A 21,760-nucleotide genomic window follows, 5' to 3' on the forward strand; every position below is an offset into this window, starting at 1 on the left:
TAGATATATTGTTAAAAATCCATGGTTGCTAGATTTTGAAATACTCGCTTTTTTGGCAGTCCTGATTTGGCCTCTTTCCATTTGTTTATTATTGTTTGCTCTTGTTTCAAGCTTTGGCTGTGCACCATCTTACGTTAGTGTTAGCATTGTAAACACAAGTATTGTTAGTATTGTAAACACAAGTAATAAGTAATCAAATACCACGTTTGGAATAATCTGAAAACACAATGATCACGTTGTGAGCCAAATGGCTTTAAAATACACCGGAAACAGTAACCCGGAGGTATGGAACTTACAGCATTCCCTAGTGTAGAAAACACCATCCATAGGAATGCTGTACGATATATTTTCCTCCATCTTAATATTTTTCGTATTTAATTGTTAAAAACATTTCTTAAAATTCCCATATCGCTTTCATTTAGAACTATGTCCAATGTAGCTTTTATTTTAATATAATTTCCTAACTTTAAAGTTTTTAATCTATTTGAAAATCAAGAAAGAAACTGACGTACTTCCTTCTCCTATGACTCTCCACACGCAATTATGAAAGCATGCGAATTGTTGTCATTGGTAGAGAAATACGGAAAAAAAATTCTGAGGAAGGAAAAAAAATTGGTAAGAATACGGAAAATAAAAGATACAATCTTTTCATCAGCTCACACGATTATATCCGCAAAAAGGAGTGTATAAATATAATTTGAGGCATGTAGATACTTTCTTTATGTCACACTAGACCAGCACAATGGGCAATTGGCGACGGTCTGAGAAACATCTCTGAGTATATAGTCTGAAGACATGCCATCACAATTTTGACACTCAGCCGAGGGGAGGACTTCCCCGTTTTAGTAGCCTGAAGACCTGCACCCGCAGTCGAGCACTTTACGGTAGAACAGTTTAACGAGGACCAATACCGTACATCCTCTGTCCCTACGCAGACTGATCCAAGTGGTCATCCACCCTCACACTGACCGCAGTTTTTGCTGCCAGTTTTTTTAGTTTCCTGAGGATGTCTTTACTCTTATGACTTCGCGTGCAGGTCTTTGGGGTACCGAAACGGGGTTGCCATCCCCTCTGCTGAGGATCAAAATTGTGATGGCATGTCCTCGGATCATTCTCAGGGATATTCCCCAGACCGTCGCCAATAGCCAATTGTGCAGCTCTAATACGACGTAAATGAATTACAACAACAACAAAAATATAACACGGTATTTCAACGAAACAAACAAATGAATTCTGAAGATTCTGCAAGCATGCTCGCATGCTATAAAAAATAATAAGCAATGTTTCACGCTAATATAGCCAATAAGGGATGACGCTTAAAATATGGCAAACCTTACACTTTGTTTATGTTTAGACATTAATTTTCTTAAATTTTTTATGGATGGTGTTTTCTACACTAGGGAGCGCTGCAAGCTCGGGACTGCCTAAATTTCTGGGTTACTGTTTCAGTTGTATTTTAAAGCCATTTGGCATCATTGTGTTTTGAGATTCTTGCAAACAATGCATTTGATTACTTATTACTTATGTTTACAATGCTAACAATACTTGTGTTTACGATACTAAAAGTGTTTACACTAACGTAAGATAGTGCACAGCTTGCAACACGAACAAACAGTAATAAACAAATGGAAAGAGGCCAAATCAAGACTGCCAAAAAAGCAAGTTATTCAAAATCTAGCAACCATGTCACCTTTTTAAATAATAAATAACAAAATAACTAAAACAAATTTTCACTCCAAACTCCCCAGAAATACATAACATTAATATCTTATGAAATACGGCAGATTTGAGCTCAGAAATTATCTAGTTTATTTGTTTTATTGAAAACAAAATTATCCGTTTGAAAACATCGCCAACAGAATAACATGTAGTAAGCAGCTGCAAACTTTTTAACCAGAACTAGAGTAGGTGCCGAGCTCGAGATTGTTATTGTTTACATTTCTATTGAAAACACCATCCATAGGCTTACAACCTCTTGGAATTTGTAAATTATAGAAACTCTTATGAATAGTAGAATTACGCGTAAATTTAAACACAAATCGCAATAATAAAGCTTCCTAAAATATTAGTCCCGCAGAAGATTGATCACAAAGAAGTCTTTATGATCAATCTCGTTCACGGTTCCCAGCAAAACACCGAAGTCAAGCATCACTGACTGCCGTCAGTAAGCGGGTAGGTGACCACTTTAATCAATCTGAGTAGGGACAGAGGGCGCGCGGTATCGGTCCTCGCTAGACTGTTCTACGGTAAAGTGCTCGACTTCGCGCGCAGGTGGTCTGGCTACCAAAGCAGGAGGGCCATCCCTTAAGCAGAGGATTAAAATTGCGATGGCATGCCTTCGGATCATCGTCAGGGATGTTTCCTGGACCCTGTCGCCAATATTCCATTGTGCAGCTCTAGTGTGACGTATATAAAGTACCAACCTACCTGAGAGTTCTGCTCTGAGCCACCTGTTGCCCATTTTGATCACCAATTACCTTATCATTTTTATATTTTTATATAGGCGATCGCAACTCTCGAATACGCCATCTGGGGAGTAGACTGGTTCCATGCCTTTGGCCCTTCTCCCTTCCCTCTCCTTCTCGTTTCAGTTGTATGGATGGTGAATGTAAATGCAAACAATCTCGAGCTCAGCACCTACTCTAGTTTAGGTTAAAAAGTGTGCAGCTGCTTACTACATGTTATTCTGATAGGCGATGTTTTCAAACGGATAATTTTGTTTTCAATAAAAGAGATAAATTAGATAATTTCTGAGCTCAAATCTGCCGTATTTCATAAGATATTAATGTTATTATATACTTCTGGGGAGTTTGGAGTGAAAATTTGTTTTAGTTATCTTGTTATTTATTATTAAAAAAGGTGACATGGTTGCTAGATTTTGAATAACTCGCTTTTTGTGCAGTCTTGATTTGGCCTCTTTCCATAAGTTTATTACTGTTTGTTCTTGTTGCAAGCTGTGCACCATCTTACGTTAGTGTTAACACTTTTAGCATTGTAAACACAAGTATTGTTAACATTGTAAACACAAGTAATAAGTAATCGAATACATTGTTTGTAAGAATCTCAAAACACAATAATGCCAAATGGCTTTAAAATACAACGGAAACAGTAACCCAGAAATTTAAGCGATACCGAGCTTACAGCGTTCCCTAGTGCAGAAAACACCATCCATAGGAATGTGCTATGATATTTTTCCTTTACGTTTCCCTACGATACTTTACGTTTTTAATTAATAAAAATATTTTTTAAAATTTCCATGATGTTTTCTTTTAGAACTATGTTTAATGCGATTTTCAGTTCCATAGAATTCCCCAACTTAAAATATTTTAATCCATATAAAAATCGAGACAGAGGTGAAAGCATGCGAAGTGTTGCCATTGGTAGAGAGTTCTGCTCTACGCCAACTGTAGCAAGTTTCGATCGCCAATTCTGAAAACAGAAATCCCTTGCTGAGATTTTCAAACAGAAATAATTTTTTTAAGCATAAAGAAGTTTTCGATTGCTTTATTTAGAAATTTTGCTGCCAGTTTTTTTAGTTTCCTGAGGATGTCTTTACTCATATGACTCGCGCGCAGGTCGTCGGGCTACCGAAGCGGGGGTGCCATCCCCTCCGCAGAGGATCAAAATTGTGATGGAATGTCTTCGGATCATCCTCCGGGATATTTCCCAGACCGTCGCCAATAGCCCATTGCGCAGCTCAAGTAAATTAACAACAACAACTGCTCTTATGACGCAATGTAGGAGCATCAGCACACATGTTACAGCGCTTTAGTAAGATTACGCTTTTAACCTTTACAATGAAGTGAAGTAAATTCAGAATCGAATAATTATCGATTAAAACTTTTTTTATTTTTATTTATTTTTAATTGCGTTGTTTTTAGTTGTTATGTTGGTTATTGTTAGACTTTGTATGATTGTCGACTCTAAAATGTTAACGATTTCTTACTCTGAAAGCTATAAATTATAGTTTTCATTAAATAAGAATAAAAATATTTCTTTCTTTTATTTAGGAGCATAAAAATATGCTGAAGTTCATGTTAGTGAGTGTGATTTCAATAATCAAACCATGCTCAAATAAAGAAATATTTTACGATCAGATTCTCATGTTTGTTTACTTAATCACATATACACTGTTGAAAAAAACTTTTTTTTAAAAAAAATTTCAGTTATGTGCAGTGAGATTTTTAAAATAAATTTTCAAACCTCGTACTTTAAATGAGAGAAATAAGATGATACATAGTAACGTTTAGTTAAAAATATTAAAGTTTAATATGATACAATATGTATGGAGGTCCCAAAGTTTACTCTTATCATTATTAATTGCTTAGAACTGATTTATTTTAAAAATTAAACTAAATTTGTACTTGACTTTACAAAAAAGACAATTTAGGTTATGTAAAAAAAAAACTTATATTTTTTTAGAAAATATGGAAAAAATATTTTGAGCCAGTATTTGTAATTTTTTTTCTCGGAAGCTTTGAATTATGTAATATAGATTACAGTTATTGATTACAGTAGTGATTGTAATTAAATAAAAGGTTTCATACTTTAAAAATATTTTTTAAAATGGATGTTTTATCTTAAACCTTTGTTGGGTAAAATATGTACGTTTTTCCCCCCAACAGCATAAAATATTCCGAATTGCTGTTTTATTTTTATGCTTGACGATTTTAAAACCAGATTTTCTTTTGTTAAAGGTAGAAAACAATTATTGTGATTAACATGTTTTAAGTTGAATTTTTATGCAAGCAGCATTGTTTATCATATACAATATTCTTTAATATTTCCTATTATGGAGTTAGCTGTGTGGTCATTGTTTTATGTTAATACTAAGCCTATTAAGTGAATTTTTTTAAATAAAGTTTATTCATTTTTGTTTTACATCTATTGATATATTTATACTAAGATACTAGTTTTAAATAGTTTTTATAACATTTACTGGGGATGTTTATGTATCGTGATCTGTCACGCCAACTACAACCGCCAAAGTGCCATATACATTTGAAGCTTGCAAATTTTTTTAAAAAAACAATGGCTACAAGTTATACCTTTCGAGTGGGTCCCTTCCTGTGATGTTATTTTTTAGTTTCTCCTGAGCCGCTGCCTAGAAGTTGCCAAGAATTGGCTATTATTCTGCCACAGATCATGATATGGAAATCTCCACTATATGTTATTATTAAGGCATATTCTGTTTAACTTTATCAAGATATGAGAATACTTCTGCAATAATGGCTTAGTTGCAAAATACTTAATTTCCAAGGGTGTTTATGCTTAAGTTGTGATTTTAATAAATTTTCTTAAAACTTTTTTTTTTGGAACTGATTTGTTTCTCATTTTCCTCTATTTTTGAGAATTATTTTTTTTACCTACTGCCAATGTGGGTTTTTTAAATTGGACATATGAATAAATAGGGCGTAATGATCAAGAGAGTGGATGAACATTGATTTTTTTTGAAGGTTAAGGAATTGCTCGGGGATATTTCCATATTGTGATCTCTTGCTCTAATTCAAGTGCTAAGACTTCAAAATTTGCAATTGAAAAAAAAAAAAAAATTGTGTAAGGTTTATTTGTTGGTGGCTAAGCTGTATGCCCTTCCAGTTGGTCCTCTTTTGTAATGTTTCTGTTTGGTTTTCATTCCATAATTTAAACAAAAAGGTTTCATGGTGCTTTTTTGCTTATTCATTCAGAATAGTTTTTTTTTTTTGCTTACTGCATAATCGTAATTTAGTAATTTCTTTAAAAATCATATTTACCTAATTATTTTTTTCTGTGGAAATATTTGGTTTAAGAATTTGCATAAAAATAATCACCAAATTTTGTCAACTACCAGGCTGTAACATGCAAAAATCTTATAAAAAATTTCAGAGGGAGGCAAATTCATAGGGTTTAACAAGGAGCCTCTCTTGAGTAAGCCCCGACACTACTACAAATTTTTTTTTAGAAATTTTTTTTGAATTTTTTTTAGAAATTTGGCATTTTGGTGTGAGCAGATACCAGTATGGAAATATCCTTTTTTTCTTGATTCTATGTGTTGTTAAGGAAATAATTTTTTTAAAGTTTTAAACTTAAAATATATAAATATTATTTTCCAGATATCCTTTGATAAAAGCTGATTGTTGACTAGTATGTCTCAATTTGCAACAGCAAAAAATCCTCCATGGGTGAGGGCCAATGGTATGATACTTCAGTTTATAGAATTTTTTTTTTAAAAAAATTATTATTCATTACACTTTTTTTATTTATAGGTAATGAAATTTCATTATTATTATATTTTTAGCTGCAAGTATTGTCCAATCTCAGTCTGGTGCCTCAACATTACTCACTGCTCAACAAGTATCACATGCATCAGCTGCAGGACTTGCTGCAGGAACTCAATTAGCTGCTGGAACACAGTTAGCTTCCAGTACTCAACTTGCTGCTAATGCAGGATTAACAGCAGGAGCTACTTTAGCAAATCCTGCACTTGCTGCCAATGCAGGATTGGCAGCAGCCTCTGGGCTTGGACCCGGTGGTCCTAACCCCTTAGCTGCTGCTGTGGTTGCTGCAGCTCAAAATCAGCAAGCTCAGCAAGGTCCAGCTGTAAGTGCAGCTTATGGAACTGGTTTGGCCACTATAACTCTTACCCAGGTAAATTTTAGATTAATTTTTTGTAGTTTTGATAGTTAGGTAGGTTTCTTTCTGCAGTTCTATAAAGATATGAAAAATAAATTCTTTACAATGATTTTTTCTTCTCACAATACTTAAATAAATATTAGAATTCTTTAAAATTTATTTTGCATTGGTATTTATGGATGGTGTTTTCAATGAAAATGTAAACAACAATCTCAAGTTTTTGACCTGCTCTACTTCCAGTTAGAAAGTAAACAGCTTCTTACTAAAGCTTATTTTGCGAGTTGATGTTTTGAAACAGATAAGTTTTTAATAAGAGAAATAAATTATGTTACTTTAGAGCTCAAATCTGCTGTATTTCATTCAGAATTACTTAATATAATTATTAAGTAATTCTGGGGAAAATTTGAACTTGAAGTGAAAATTTGTTTTAGTTATTTATAGATGTATTGTTAAAAAAGGTGACATGGTTGATAGATTTAGAAAGAACTCGCTTTTATTTGGCAGTCCTGATTTGGCCCTTTTTTTACTTATTGGTATATCGTTTACAAGGTAAGAAGTGTTTTATAACAATTCTTTTTTTCAAATGACAATTCTTAAGTCTTGAAAAGACAGGTCTTCCAAATGATGATTCTTTTTTTAAACACAAATATCAGGTAGCAAAGACGCATATGCAAGAAATACTACTACTCAAGAGAGTCTTAAAACACAATGATCACGTTGTGAGCCAAATTTCTTCTAAGTAACCTGGAAGAATTGACAGTAAAGAGCTTGTAGCGAACCCTAGTGTATGAAATACCAACCATCAATACTTTTTTTTGTACCTGAACAATTCTTAGCCTACAATATTAATAGTTAACCATAATTATTGAATATGTTAACGAGTTCTTTTCTGAAATTTTATTTGTAAACATGAAAGTGATGTATAGTGATTATACAAATTGTTGTAACATTCTTATTAAAGTGTTAAAAATAAGTTCTATAATAATTTAAGAAAAAATAAATAAATTATTTATAAATTAAAATTTCAAAAGGAACTGATTTGTTTATATTCCTGTTATTTTTTTAAACAAAAATTTACATTTTTATCAGGCATAAGATTTTAGTGCAGATTTGAGTGCTTTGGTTATTAATAATAATAAAAAAAAGACCCAAGTTTTGATTGCAAGATTCCCCCTTGAGAGATATGAAATCAAATTAGTAGAAATACATCTTTAAATAATTTTATTCCTCTAAACAAATGCTTGTTACCATCAAGCAGTATCATCTATTAAAATAAAATATGCAGAAGTAAAATAATTAAAATTTGTTAAATGTATAGTTTATTGTTTTGCTTAAATAAATATGATAATAAATATTTACTTATTCATTTATTTAACTTTCAGAATGCTTTGCAACAAGGTGCAATGCTTCAACAAGTAAGTAAAATTAAATAAACTACATAATTTAGAAATTCTTTGACTTCCTGCTGCTATGTATTTTAATAATTCTATGACTTTGTTAAAAATACTTGAATTTTTCTTTTAAGTTATTTTTATTTATTGCTTTACACATTGGATGCAACTATTCTTTTACGATATTTTAATGAAATGCCAGCTAGGTGGTTGAGTGGTCAGCTTGCTTGACTGCGAAGCTAATGGTTGTGGGTTCAAATCCCGCTTGGGGTAGACGTTTCTCTCTCTGTGTTGCATGATGTGTGAATATGGCCCACCCTATGAATGGGTCTATGGTTGTGTGACATGGGTAACGTTGCTCGCCTCTGTGACTGAGGTTTACAGGTGGTTCATTAGTATAAAAATTAATTCTGCTAATCTTTAATTAACAGATTGATTTTTTTTTGAAATTTTGGGAATCACTTTTAAATGCAAAAATTTATTTGGAGTCCAATTTTTAAAAAGGTTGATTAATATCTTCATCAATTTAGTAATAAAAATTAATATTTTTGTTATACTGAGTTTTGTAAAGTACAAACAGATTTTTTTTTTCTTCTTTAAATGATTGCCTTTTTTTTTTTTTTAAACCTTTACACTTTGATCTTTTTTCCACCTAAAATGAGCTCTGATGCTTCAGGAAAATGTAGTTTACACTATGTTTCATGTCCTCTTTTTGTATTATAAGGTAAATAAGGAGAAAAATCCTTGCAGAATTTGATAAATAGAATCCAGTTTACTTGTCTCTAGTTCTTAGCTGTTAAAATCAAATCTCAAATTTTTTTAGTGCCTCTATATCATAAGAAAAAAATCAAACTACTAATCCATCAGGGGTTGATAATGTTAAGAGTTTATCCCTTAATTAGGAAGAATGATTTCTGCAAATTGTTTCTTTATTAAAAATTATCAAATGTTCTGTTTTTTTTTAATTGAAAATTAGACTAGGAATTTCATATTTTATTTTGCTGAATGTATCATAACTAATTTTTTTTAAAATCATTTCTTAGCAGGGTATTGCTATTCCAGCCTCATTAGCTGCCACAACTCAGGTAGCCAATGTAAATGTGAGTATTCTTTTAAAGTTTTTTAATGTTGCAATTAAGGCATATCCATATTTTATAACTATGATTTTGTTATCTTTTTTAAGACACTTCACATTTTAATTATAGCATATTCAGATTTGTTAATTTTTTTTTTTAATTCAATAAAAAATCATTCCTGTTTTTTAGTTTCTTTTTATCAAATTGAATCTTTTGTCTTGATTTAATAACTCCTGCAAGTATTATGTAAATTACCTACCTATATAATATGTTTTGAAGCAACTTCTGTCTGCTGTTATGTATTTCTGTACTTGGATGTTGTTGTCAAAATTTCATTAACAACAGTCCTCTCTCAGAATGTTTTTTAATTATGACATTCTTTAGGAATTAAACATCTTTAAACCTTGATCATTTTACAAGTATTTTGAGTTGATATGTAATCATATAATATATGTGACATGACCAACTTCTATGATAGGGTTGCCACTCCATAGGAAAAACCTGGGAAATACAGGGAATTTAAAAATCACCTGAAATAACAGGGAAAATGCAGGGAATTTTGATTTTTTATTTACAAACTGGGAAAATACAGAGATTTTTTAATTTATTTTTTAATTTGGTCTTTTAAAAAATGGTGCGTAATCTATGGGATAATTAACCATGATATTTCAGCTATACTAAACTATTTCATTTACCATAGCATTATTTAAGTATGCTCAGCTGTTTTTCCAGCAATTGAAACTAATAAATATAGTTAGCCCAATGTAGCTCACACAAGAGCACAGTAATTGTTGTTTCCTCTTAATATATTGCATATAACATGTATAAGGAAAACACAGGGAATTTTTTTTTTCTCCAGATTTGAGTGGCAACCCTGTATGAATTTTTTGTAATTTTTTCCATTTTACAGCTTTTTTTTTTTTTTTTTTTTTTGAATTTCAGATTTTGGCTAATTTTTCTTAATTTTAGCAATCTTTGACTGATCATATTTTAGCAATTTTTATTGCCAACCTTTCGCTTAATCATATATTATAGTCTACCATGATGATACAAAATACAGTAAAGTAAATGTTTGGTATCTTCAAAAAATTGTATCATAACTGGATTAGTAAGATTTTATTAAAGCAAACACATTTATTTTTCTATTTGTGTTTGATAAATGGTTACTTTTTCCATCAATAAAAAGATGTTCTCAATACTCTGTAGATTCTTTCGCAGGATTTTTTTCTGTTAGGGCTGTATATATAGTATTTGAATGAGTTATTAGATCAGTATAACATCTCGTAAAATATTACTTTTCCTTAATTTTTTTAAAAAATTGAATCAACTTTTATTATACACATATGATGTTCCTAAGTTACTTGAACTATTTTAGAATGGAATGGTTGTTGAAATAGCTCGTTTGCCTCAACCTGGTGTAGCTCTTCCAACTTCTCTTGCAACAACACAAGTAGCCACTGTTAGTTATCCTGCTCCTAGGCTTTTAGCTCAAACTACTCAATATCAAGGTCCTCAACCTCAGGTTCATCCATCAGCTGTTGTGCAACAGGCTGCTGTGCAGCAAGCCGCAGCTGCTGCTGTTATGCAACAGCATGCCGCCCCACAACAGCACCAAGCCCAGCAGCAGCAACAGCAGTTTAAACACAGAGTGTTTACTGGGACAGTTACCAAATTGCATGAAAACTTTGGATTTATTGATGAAGATGTATTTTTTCAAATCAGGTAAATTGGTTCCTTTTCTTGAAATCTTTTAAACTAGGGTTAGGATTTTGTTCATAAGAAACCTATTTCCTACAGGGTTAATGATAGGAATCGGATGAAATGGAAAAAACTAAAATTAGTCTCCATATAATTTATTAACTATAAGTATTGTAAGAGAATTTTAAGAAGTATCAATAGCAGAAAGTCAAAAGTTTTTTTACATCTACTTTTTTTCTGTATTATTTTTTATCTCTGTATTTTTTTTCTGTATCTACTTTTTTCTTATCTGCATTTTTTTTATTTTTAAAAAAAGGTATTTATTTACAAAATCCTAAAAGTTGAAATCCCTTAAAAAATTTATTAATATACTTCCTTGAAAAAAGAGACCATTAAATTTAACCAGTTGAGAATAATCCTAACGAAGTAATAGTAATCAGAATAGTGGTAATAGTGTCAATAATAATAATTTTTAATAGAGTAATCAGAGTTAAACCTATAAACACATAATTGTTGTAAGTAGTAATTATTTTAGTAAATAATAAATTTTTCTTAAAATTGGATCAGAATATAAAAACTGTGTTTTTAAGGGATGTAGGCTTATTTTTACAAAAAGGGCAAAGAGTTTGTATTTATAGGGATCAAAAGGCAGATAGGGTGAGCAGTCCTTCAAAAAACACTTAGGGCGAACACTGTAACTTTCATGATGTAATAAATATTTTAGACAATTGTCCTCTATTCAACTGAATATTTGTATTAAAAGATTTCTTGTTACAGAAAATTAATTGAAATGCATTTAATCCCCATGTTTTAGTTCTACACATATCTACCTTTTAAATAATGATGTTTACATATCTATTACAATGAAAAGTATTTTATTTTATAATGTGTTCTGAAAAATAAAATTGTTCGTATAAAATTAAATAAAAACTACTGATATATATATTTTATTATGTCTTAGCTCTGTGAAAGGTAATTTACCCAAACTCGGAGAGAGAGTTTTGGTTGAAGCAACTTATAATCCTAATACACCATTTAATCGTAATGCTACCAGAGTTCAAGTTCTGCCTAATCAGGTACAGTTAAAATATAGATATTGATTATGTTTTTTTAAGTAATTAATTAAATTTAACATATTTATCAAATGCTCCTTGTTAATATTTCATAATTTATTATTAGCTTCAACCTAATAATGGCCAGTCTGGACTAGGACAACAGAATCAGTCAGCTGTAGTGATGGCTGCTGCAGCAAGAGTCTCTATGGGTCTTAATGTCTCACAAAATATGGCTATTGCTAGTATGGCAAATAATCAGAATGCTTTTTCAAATGCTGCCCAACAAAATAGATGGCAAGTTCAACAAGAGATGGCTGTAATGGAATCTTTAGGTATTTATGCTTATTTTTGATTTAACATATTTTTTAGTGGTGTGAACAGAATCTGCTGAAGACATTCTAAATTCTAGTGAATGCTAGTTTTTCTCATTATAATATGTGCAGTAGCATATTAGGTGTATCAGGAAAACTCTGGATTACACTTTTCTAGTCAAAAAAGACTTACTATATTGGTGTGTAGTTGTTGATTATTTCAAGGTGTCTGTGTACATAAATTTATTTTACTATGTCAGCTGTCCAATGTTCCTTGTTTTTAAACTAACTTTATTTATTGGTCATTAAAGTTACAAAAATTACTTTTAGTTTAGCTTGTTATATGTTTACTGAAAACTCATACCTTAACAAGCAATAAGGATTTAGTCCAAGAATAACACTGCTCTGTAATGTTTCGAAAATCGGTGTATTCCGGGTGAGACCAAGAACTATCCGGTTTTGCTTCCATCTCCGTGATGTGAGTCTATTATATTGGCCTGCAAATGTTGTAGTGTTATAGAGGAAGAAGAAAACCACATTCAAGGATGAACAAAAACATTCTATGGATCCCAGGACAAATATTATTGCGAGCCCCTTCTTCAAAGCACAAAAAGTTTTATTTTCATGTCTTGTGAAATTTTTGTAGACCTTTTTAAAAAAATTGTAGATTTTAAATAGATATAAAGAAATTTTCTGAAATTTTTTTTTTTAAATGACTGAGTATTTTGACTTTTTCTAGAAAAAAATTGAATATAGTACACAGGAATGATGTATTGTACTCAATCAAACAATGAATATCTTCAGGTGTCTGTCCAGGCTGAATTTACTACCGTTTAGCGGTACCTTCACAAGTTCAACTTTAAGAATAACGGTAGTTTCACAAATTCAACTTTTGGAAAAACGGTAGTTTCGCAAAATACTTTTTCTTAAAATTTTATCTTTGTATCCCTTAAGAAACGATAAATCCATATTATTGAGTTGATTTTTTAAATATAATTTTTAATTTTTCACAAATTATGTCTAAATTTTCACAAAATAGGTACCTCTCTGAAAAACCTAGACAGACTCCTGATCTTGATGAAATGCAATAGTTTCTAGTCCGAACAGTTTAGCTCAAATACTAATAGGCATTTGAATATTAGCTACCCCCTTACTCCCCTTTCCTCTAAATGTAATTATTCATTTAAAAACTTTTATTTTTTTACCTAATTCTCTTACCAGAAAAACAAATCAGTTAAAGGAAATACAGTACACTCTTGATTATCCGTGCGCGGATTATCCGGTTTGCGGATTATCCGTGCTCATTCCGGAGTCACCCAAAAAATATAAAGAGAAACATTTTCAAGATTAAAAAAATTTGATTAATGAAGTTATAACACTACCAAATTTTTGGAAGCAATATTCGTTATTGGATTGCAGTATATGGAATATCAGCGGCATGGTCGTCAAGATAAAATCGTCTACGTTATCACCATCTTGGAGAAAGATCATACCGCTTGATGAACAATCCTCTTCAGATGTTCAAGAAAAATATGATAGCAGTATTCTCGAACAAGCAAAAGAAATCTAAGGTTTCGAAATTCTTGATGAAGAAAATTTAGAAGATTGATTTCAAAGTGATGCATGTGAGCCTGGCTTCCAGTATTTGACTGATGAAGACATCGTTATGTTGTTAAATCAAGTAGTGATGATAGTAACTGATGTAGAAGATGTAGTAAATGAATGAAATACAATTTCTCATTCTGCTGCTCTGGGGAAACTTTATTAGATTATGTGGGAGAATTTGATTACGGTGACATTACTGCGGCTGGTAAAATATGTGTATCGATATATGACGAAGACGCACTACACATTTTTTAATAAGGAAAATTCCTAGTTTGATGTTATGCATGCAAATGTCAGTAATTTTTATATTTTTTGTACTGCTATTGAATTTTTCTTTAATAAAAGTTTTCGGATTATCCGTGTTTTTCGATTTTCCGTGCGACCTGTCCCAGTGATTAACCCGGATAATCGGGAGTGCACTGTATATTAAATTAGAACACAAAAAATTAACACAGAATTCTAAAGTTTCAGGCTTCAACCCTGAGGAAGATTCTTGTACATAGATGTCTATTCAAGCATGCCTTTATTTGTATGCACATTTTGTTTTTATTCAGAGTCGCAAAAAAATTAAATAATTAATATCTGTGATTCTGTTTATGCTCTAAAGTGTGATAAATATGCGAAACATTGCCAGGGAGTTTCGGAAAAAAGTTTCGACATATCCCTGTGCCTTGTAATTCTCCATCACAAGAAATTAAAAAAAAGTTGCCCCCAGCAGATTTATGAAGCTTGATATAAACCAAACTTTATCAGAAAAAAAGAAAAAAAACATTAACTTAACTTCTTTTTCAATCACATTTTTTTCTAGTCATAAAGTATTCACTTTTTATGTATATCTTTCGAGAAAAGAAGTATATTATTTTAAATAGGGCCCCACATTATGTGAAAAAGATCTTGGACATTTGGAAGTCTGGAAGTTTCCAAAGTCTAGCAAAATCACTGGATATTTATTTTGATATTCAAGGGTTTTATTAGACACATTGTGTTATATTCACTTTATATTTCAATTTATACTAGTGTGTTCTTGGTATTAAATTGTTTTATATTCACTAGGTCAACAGCAACAGCGCTTGAACATGCAACACAATGCTCAACATGCTTGGATTCCTGAAATGGAGTATGGTGATTTAATTGATAATAAAAGTAAGTTTACTAACTAAATAACTAGATTATTTTTTTTATATTTAAAAGCATGTATACCATTTTTTTTGAATAAAATTGAAATATAATTAAATATAGCTAATTGATTAAAATATAAATATTGCTCAATTGTTGAAAAAGTGCTAATTAAATTGAATTTTTAATGCATTTTACTTTTAAGTTTTTTTAACGAGAATTTGCTTTTATTTAAGCTATGAGAATGTCTAATATGGGTAGAAGACACAACTCTCCACCATTACCTCGCCGGGAAAGAGAACGAGAAAGAGATATTAGAAGAGAAGAGAGACGTGATCGTTATCGTGAAAGAGAACGCTACTCTCCACCTGCTAGAAAGCGCTCCCGTTCTCCACGTCGCCCAAGTCGTAGTCCACCTCGAAGAAGGCCCAGAATTGTACCTAGATATACGGTCCAAATTCCAAAAATTTCCTTAGATTTGTAAGTCATGCTCTAATTCATGAAAAATTGACTAAACTTAGTTAATGCCATCATCTAATTATATGCAATTTTTTGCTCTTAAAACCTTATTTTCTATTCTCCACCCTTTCTCTTCTTACCTGTACTTGAAGTGGTAGTGATATAATCCAAAATTATATTTAATTTTCGCCTTTTGAATAATCTTTAAAACACTTATTGTATGATGGCTTTAAATTTAGTTTGCATCTAGAAATACTTAATGAATAAATAAATAAGGAAAAAATGTTTTTAAGCGGGTAATCTAAAATCAGATTTTCAGCCTGTAAAAGTCAATATATTGTTGCTAACTTTGCAATTGTATTAAAGTCAAAAAATATATAAATTAAAGAAAAATAAGTGAAGTAAGGAGAAATATATATCATATTTGAATTAGTTGTTGAATGTTATTATTTTATAGCATAAAAAAATGTGCGCAAGATGAGCAAAAAAAAAAAAAAAAAAAGCCCAGATATTTTTAAGAATCCTCATCTAGCAATAATGTTACTTTTATGTGATGTTTCATGAGTGTTTATTTCATAATTATTTTGATAACTTTAAATCATTTTAAAGATCTCTGATATTTGAGTTTAAATAATTTCCAAGTGAAAAAAAACATGAAAAAAATGAAAAAATATGGGTTTTAAACTTAATTGTATTTTTAAGGGAATTTATATTTTTTAAATCATAATGAATAAATTACTACTGACATGAAAGGAATGAATGAAAATAAATTCTTTTTACTAAAATGCTTAGTGGTATGTCAAAATAACTACTTAAAAAAAAACAAATAGAAAGAGAATGAAGTATTCTTTATATTTATAAAAAATGATTTGAATATTTACGATATATATATATTTTTTTAGGAAAACTGGGAATGTGATGGAGTTGCGAAAACGTTACTCCAATCTCTACATTCCTTCAGACTTTTGTGCTGCTAACTTTTTGTGGCACGAAGCCTTTCCTTCCCACAGACCATTTTCAATGAATCATCCTTGCAATTTTCACATCGTAGGTAAAGACAGTGAGCCTCTGCTTGATAATGATTCAGTATTAGAACCCTCAGATGCTGATTATACTTACAGTGCTAAAGTAAGTACTTAAATTCACATTTTGTGCAGTAGGCACCTGACTAATAAAAAGTTCAAAAAGTAAGAACAGCTGTAAAAAGTTCAAAATGTAAGAACGTGTTATCCATTCATAACACTTTAATATTACGGTGATTTTATGGATTTGGACTTAATAGCGAAAAACCTGGCCCTGGACAGGTGCTTGCAAAAGGGATTCCCTGCCTCAGCGATAAGTGTACTTTTGCAACTCCTGTTGTGAAAAAGTTAATAATTTATTTTAAAATGTCGTAACATGTATCTTTAATTGCATTGTAAATAGGATAAAAAATGTGGAACTTTTTATCCTGCTATTTTATAATCTGGCGCAATCTTCTACCACATTAGACCTAATAGTCAGGAGCCAGCTGTACTTTTCTCCAAATTCATCATTATTTTTAAGTTTGGGCTTTATTTTTGTTATTAATTTGTTTATTCATGTTACATTATTATAGTCTCAAAACTTTATTTTGATTTATCAAAAAATGAGATTCTGTTCCTGCTTGTGACACAAACAAATTAATTTTCAATTTTAGTTAAAAGATAATAGAATTTTGGGACGATGTATCCAGTCTGAAATATCTTTTACTAAATTTGAATACTTAAAGATAATTTTATTGAGATTTATTGTTTGAGTTGACTACTCGTTCTCCATTGTTTTTTTTTTGGTCAACTTATAAAAGGTATAAAACTTTTTTTTTCATGATCGCTTTCATGAATTTGAAGTATCTTGTTATTCTTATATAACATATCACTCAATAAGTCTCTGGTTTAGTTAAGATTTTTTTTTAGAAATTCGACTTTATTCGTCAATATACTCCCCTTCAAGAAAGATAGATTCATTCCGCTTTTTGATACCTTTTTTGTAGAATGATTTGTATTTGTTCTCAAAATAGGCCCCAAGAGTTGCAAAAACAACTTTTGAGCTAAATTTCTTTCCCTGAAGCATCTTTTTGAGATTTACAAAGAACCAGTAGTCGCTAGACGACAGATCTGGAGAGTATGGTGGATGGGGAAGTAATTCAAAGCATAATTCATTAAATGTAACTGTTGTTTTCACCGACTTGTGACAAGGGGCATTGTCTTGGTGAAGCAGAACTTTCTTTTCTTTGCATGTGAGGCTGATTTTTCTTGATTTCCTTGCTGAGGCGATTCAATAATACTATGTAATATTTATTATTGATAGTTTTATCATTTTAAGAAATACTGAGCATCTCAAAATACGGAGGCCATAACCTTGCCAGCTGAATTTGAGGTTTCAGTTGCTTTGGACAACTTTAATCGGCTGTTGTCCGCTCAGCTGTTTTGATTCATTAGTGTAGTAGCGGATCCATTGCCGCATTCTGACAAAAGAAGCCTTTTATCTTGATTTAAAAGTTCCAAAGGAAGTTCTGAATCATCGACACATTGTTCTTTTTAGTTCGGTGCGAGTAAACGTTGCACCCATTTCAAAAGCAACTTCAAGCGCATACTGAAATTTTTATGTAAAATTGTAAACAAACTGCCTTCTGATATCATTTAGGTGGCAGCTGTCTCTCACTTCACTTTAGCATCTAACTATTTTATGAACTTTTTTGATATTTTCTGGAACAATGGTTGAATTTATGACCAGAGCGTTCAGCTTCATCTGTGTCTTTATAACCGTGTTTAAATTCAGATACCAGTCACAGTTGATTTCCCCTGTTGCAGAGTCTCCATAATACTTATCTAACCACTATTTATTTTTCCCCTTCAGAAGCAATACTTAATCAATATTTGAAATTATTTTTTATCTATTGTTTTATAAATTATAAAACTAGGTCACTAAAACCACTTGTAACCTGTAAACTATTAATCAAAATGTCATGAAATTTTGAAAATTATCATTTGAAAGTTGATACTGCTCTGAAATCATATGATTCTGTTAGCAGTAGTGCTATTTATGTGTCTCATCGGAGATTTATTGAGTGGTCTGTTATATCATTTTATTCATTATTTCTTGCATATTACCAACCAAACTAAATACAAAAGTTATTAACTTGATATTGAAAAAGTGATAATAAAAGAATAAATTCTATTAGAAATGCTTTGTTAACATGCTTCGCTTTAGTTAAAACAGAAAAATTCGTAATTCATAATGTTTTCTTGTATGTGGGTAAATAATGTTTGTGTGTAAATTTCTTTTTCTTCAGGTTATGCTTATGTCGATGCCCCCATTAAATGATATATTTCGGAAATCATGTGCTCTTGCGGAAGACGGAGATGATGTAAAGGAAAACTTTGTCCATCCTACTCGACTGATCAGCTTTCTTGTTGGTCTGAAAGGTAAAAATGAAACAGTTGCGATAGGGGGACCATGGTCTCCTTCTTTGGATGGGGCAAATCCTGATAAAGACCCAAGTGTTTTGGTAAAAACAGCTATTCGTACTTGCAAAGCTTTGACTGGAATAGACCTGAGCCACTGCAGTCAGTGGTAAGTTTTGTGAGTTGTTTGTTTAAACACTGACTCATATGTATTACTATTTTTCTCATTAATATGCAAACTTGTACAAAAATTTAGATTTGAATTACATGTACAAATATTTAATTGTAGCATAAATCTTTTACAGCATTCTACAGACTATTAAGTTGGGCGGATAAATGCATCTTAAAATCAATTCTGAAATTTGTGAATTTTAAATTAGTCTCATATCTACTTATGCATAACTAATTTATATATTTTACTATAGTAACTCACTTCTGGTTTAAAATAAATGTAAATAATTTTTTCGTTTCCATTTAGGATTTTCTCTGAATTCTTTTTTTAAAGTTGACCTCATTTTCTCAGTTGTATTTGGTGTAATCAGCGTAATATGTTTCGACATGATGTAGTCTATGCTATAAAATTAGTAAATTTTGTAAGATTTTTCTATGCACGTATTTGTTATGAAAACAATTGTTTTTGAAATCATTAATTTTTGTGATTTGCCTTATCATTTTTTTCTTCAAAATTTAGTTATTTTTAATATGCTGCATTATTTAGATGATTTAGAATATAATTGAATGTAACATAAACTCTATGATGTAATTAAATCTTTCTAATATTCCTATTAGTTACGGAGTTCAGGTTTTCATTAAATAATAAATGTTTTTTTTTTTGAAGTAATTTTTTTTATTGATTCATCAAAAGAAATTTTGTTTACCATGCTATCAGTCAAGATTCTAAAGTGAAGTTACTCAACATTAACTTTTTTTTTTGTAATTTTTCATCACACATTCACAGCTCTCTCTCTCTCTCTCTCTTTTTATTTTATAAATCTATCAGTTTAAAGTCTAAATTAATTCTGTGCCCTGAGTATTTCTTGCAATTAAGGCCAGTTTATAACCCCAATACTTGAAGGGAAAAGAAGGTGAGAGTAACCTAAGTTTTATTTTTAGTTTTTATAAAATCTCAAGTGTGTTCTTATTCTTTAAAAAATATCAATAAAAGCATAGATGTTTATGTAAATTCAATTTTTTTGATATGTTTGGTACAAAACTAGTTCCCTTAATCTAAATTCCAGTGAAATCTCTTTTGTATTTTATTATATTTGCAAAACACTTTTAAAATTCAAGATGTTTTTATTTTTTTTAAACAGTTTATAATTAAGAAAATAATTTTGTAACATCCTGGTTCTCCAATTTTACGCAGTAAAAGTTAGGTATTATAAGATATATATGAGATATATTAATAATTATTAGACCTAGGAATGGTAAACAGAAACGATCATTTTTGGTTTGTGAATTGGAATGTGTTATTTTTAAATTATGCAGAAGTGTTAAAAGAACTAAGATTTGTGCTGACCTTGAACTAGATGGAAGGAATAGGTTAGAGGACCTAAAGTTACTTAAAATTACCAATTACGAGATAAAGACAATGAACGGAAAGGAATGGTCCTAACTTTTATAGGAGGCAAGAGCTGAAGGGCCGAGATGGTGATAAACAATTGTGTTTTTTTCCTCCTTGTAGAATGAAGTGATATAATGATTAAAATCAAAATTACATTTTACTCATATACAGTGAACTCTCCCTACTACGATATCCGATACAACAGTAACTCCCTCTATTACAATAATGTTTCATGGTCCCGGCAAACTAGCATATGAATTAATGTTATCCACCTCTCAATATTGCGACATTATCTGAAGCAATAAACCCCTGTAAAACGATTTTTTCCCTTCAAATTTCAACCTTATTTTCTCCATTTATTATTGGTTTTAAAATAATGTAAAAAATTCTTATTTTATCATATTTTGCCCTTTTTTCGGTCTTTTCTGACAAGAGAAGTCTCACTGCTGCTTATTTCTTTTCACCACAGTGAATGGCTTTTGTATTCAGATTTTAATACCCTATCCTCCATGTACGTAGACCACCCCAAGACCATCCATTCTTAGAATTGTCTCCCTTATCTCTTAAGAAGTCACATATGTATCATTCCTATCTGATTTCATATTTAACCATAATTACCACTCTACAGATTAAATTTTTATATAATAAATATATAGATTTATAGTTAATACTTATATAACATTAAAATTTAAAAAAAATCTTATTGTCTCCCCAACGTATGTAGACTCTCGTTGTAATAATATATCCTTCTGCAACAATATAAAATATTTATTTGGTCTCCAAAATATTGTTGTAGCTAGGTTTTACTGTATTTCTTTTATAAAGATTAATAAACCTTTAACCAAGGTAATAAATTTCATTGAATTTCAAGTTCAATCATAGCATTCTGAATAAATTTTTATTTTTGTATTTGATACATTAGAGACTCACATGAATTCTGTTTTACAACACTTAGCCCACCTGAAATTTTGTTACTCATTCATGTGGCTATATTGTTTCTGTGAGATTTCGTCCCTTTATTCATGGAAACTTCTGTTTCACAGTATTTGAATGAAATATTTGTCAGTTTTTCTTTTTCTTCTTTTATATTTGGTAATAATTCAAAATATGGCTGTTACAAATATAGAAGAGTTGTTTTAGTATTAAAGAGTAGTGTTAGTGTATGTTAGAAGTGATGAAATAAGAAGATTAACACTTTGTAATAATCATGATCACTATTTTTGCAAACCTCTGTAAGGTTCCACAGATCAACAACATTAATTGCACTCTTCAACAAACATATCAAGTCAAAATTCTAGCATTTTGCTTAAATTTGTGTTGTTTGTTTACACATGTTTAGATGAATGCACAATCTGCCACAAGGGAATGGGCTTATCAAATGTATCTGACTGCTTCTCTTTATGTCATATAATTTTAAATCAGAGATTATCATAATAGTTGAGTTTTTG

At 30.7% G+C, this 21,760-nt stretch overlaps 1 protein-coding gene across 4 annotated transcripts in view; it reads left to right on the plus strand.

The window, feature by feature from the left end:
- The first annotated feature begins 3,804 nt into the window (after window positions 1–3,804).
- Window positions 3,805–21,760, plus strand: part of LOC107437864 (cell division cycle and apoptosis regulator protein 1) — a 37,468-nt gene continuing 19,512 nt past the window's right edge. For 2 of the 4 annotated variants that reach the window (XM_087160367.1, XM_087160371.1), the window contains exons 1-12: window positions 3,865–4,040; window positions 6,093–6,174; window positions 6,278–6,627; window positions 7,995–8,027; window positions 9,050–9,103; window positions 10,455–10,801; window positions 11,739–11,853; window positions 11,957–12,164; window positions 14,802–14,891; window positions 15,101–15,344; window positions 16,226–16,451; window positions 18,637–18,917. In XM_087160367.1, the coding sequence (XP_087016493.1) occupies window positions 6,126–6,174; window positions 6,278–6,627; window positions 7,995–8,027; window positions 9,050–9,103; window positions 10,455–10,801; window positions 11,739–11,853; window positions 11,957–12,164; window positions 14,802–14,891; window positions 15,101–15,344; window positions 16,226–16,451; window positions 18,637–18,917 (1,997 nt within the window). In that variant the 5' untranslated portion in view covers window positions 3,865–4,040; window positions 6,093–6,125. Of the gene's footprint in view, window positions 4,041–6,092; window positions 6,175–6,277; window positions 6,628–7,994; window positions 8,028–9,046; window positions 9,104–10,454; window positions 10,802–11,738; window positions 11,854–11,956; window positions 12,165–14,801; window positions 14,892–15,100; window positions 15,345–16,225; window positions 16,452–18,636; window positions 18,918–21,760 lie in introns of all 4 variants that reach the window. The other 2 variants (XM_087160368.1, XM_087160364.1) reach the window with 2 other exon arrangements.

The sequence above is a fragment of the Parasteatoda tepidariorum genome, chromosome 1 (genome assembly GCF_982258835.1).
Source record: "Parasteatoda tepidariorum strain Cologne lab strain chromosome 1, Ptep-v5.0, whole genome shotgun sequence".
Taxonomy (NCBI): domain Eukaryota; kingdom Metazoa; phylum Arthropoda; class Arachnida; order Araneae; family Theridiidae; genus Parasteatoda; species Parasteatoda tepidariorum.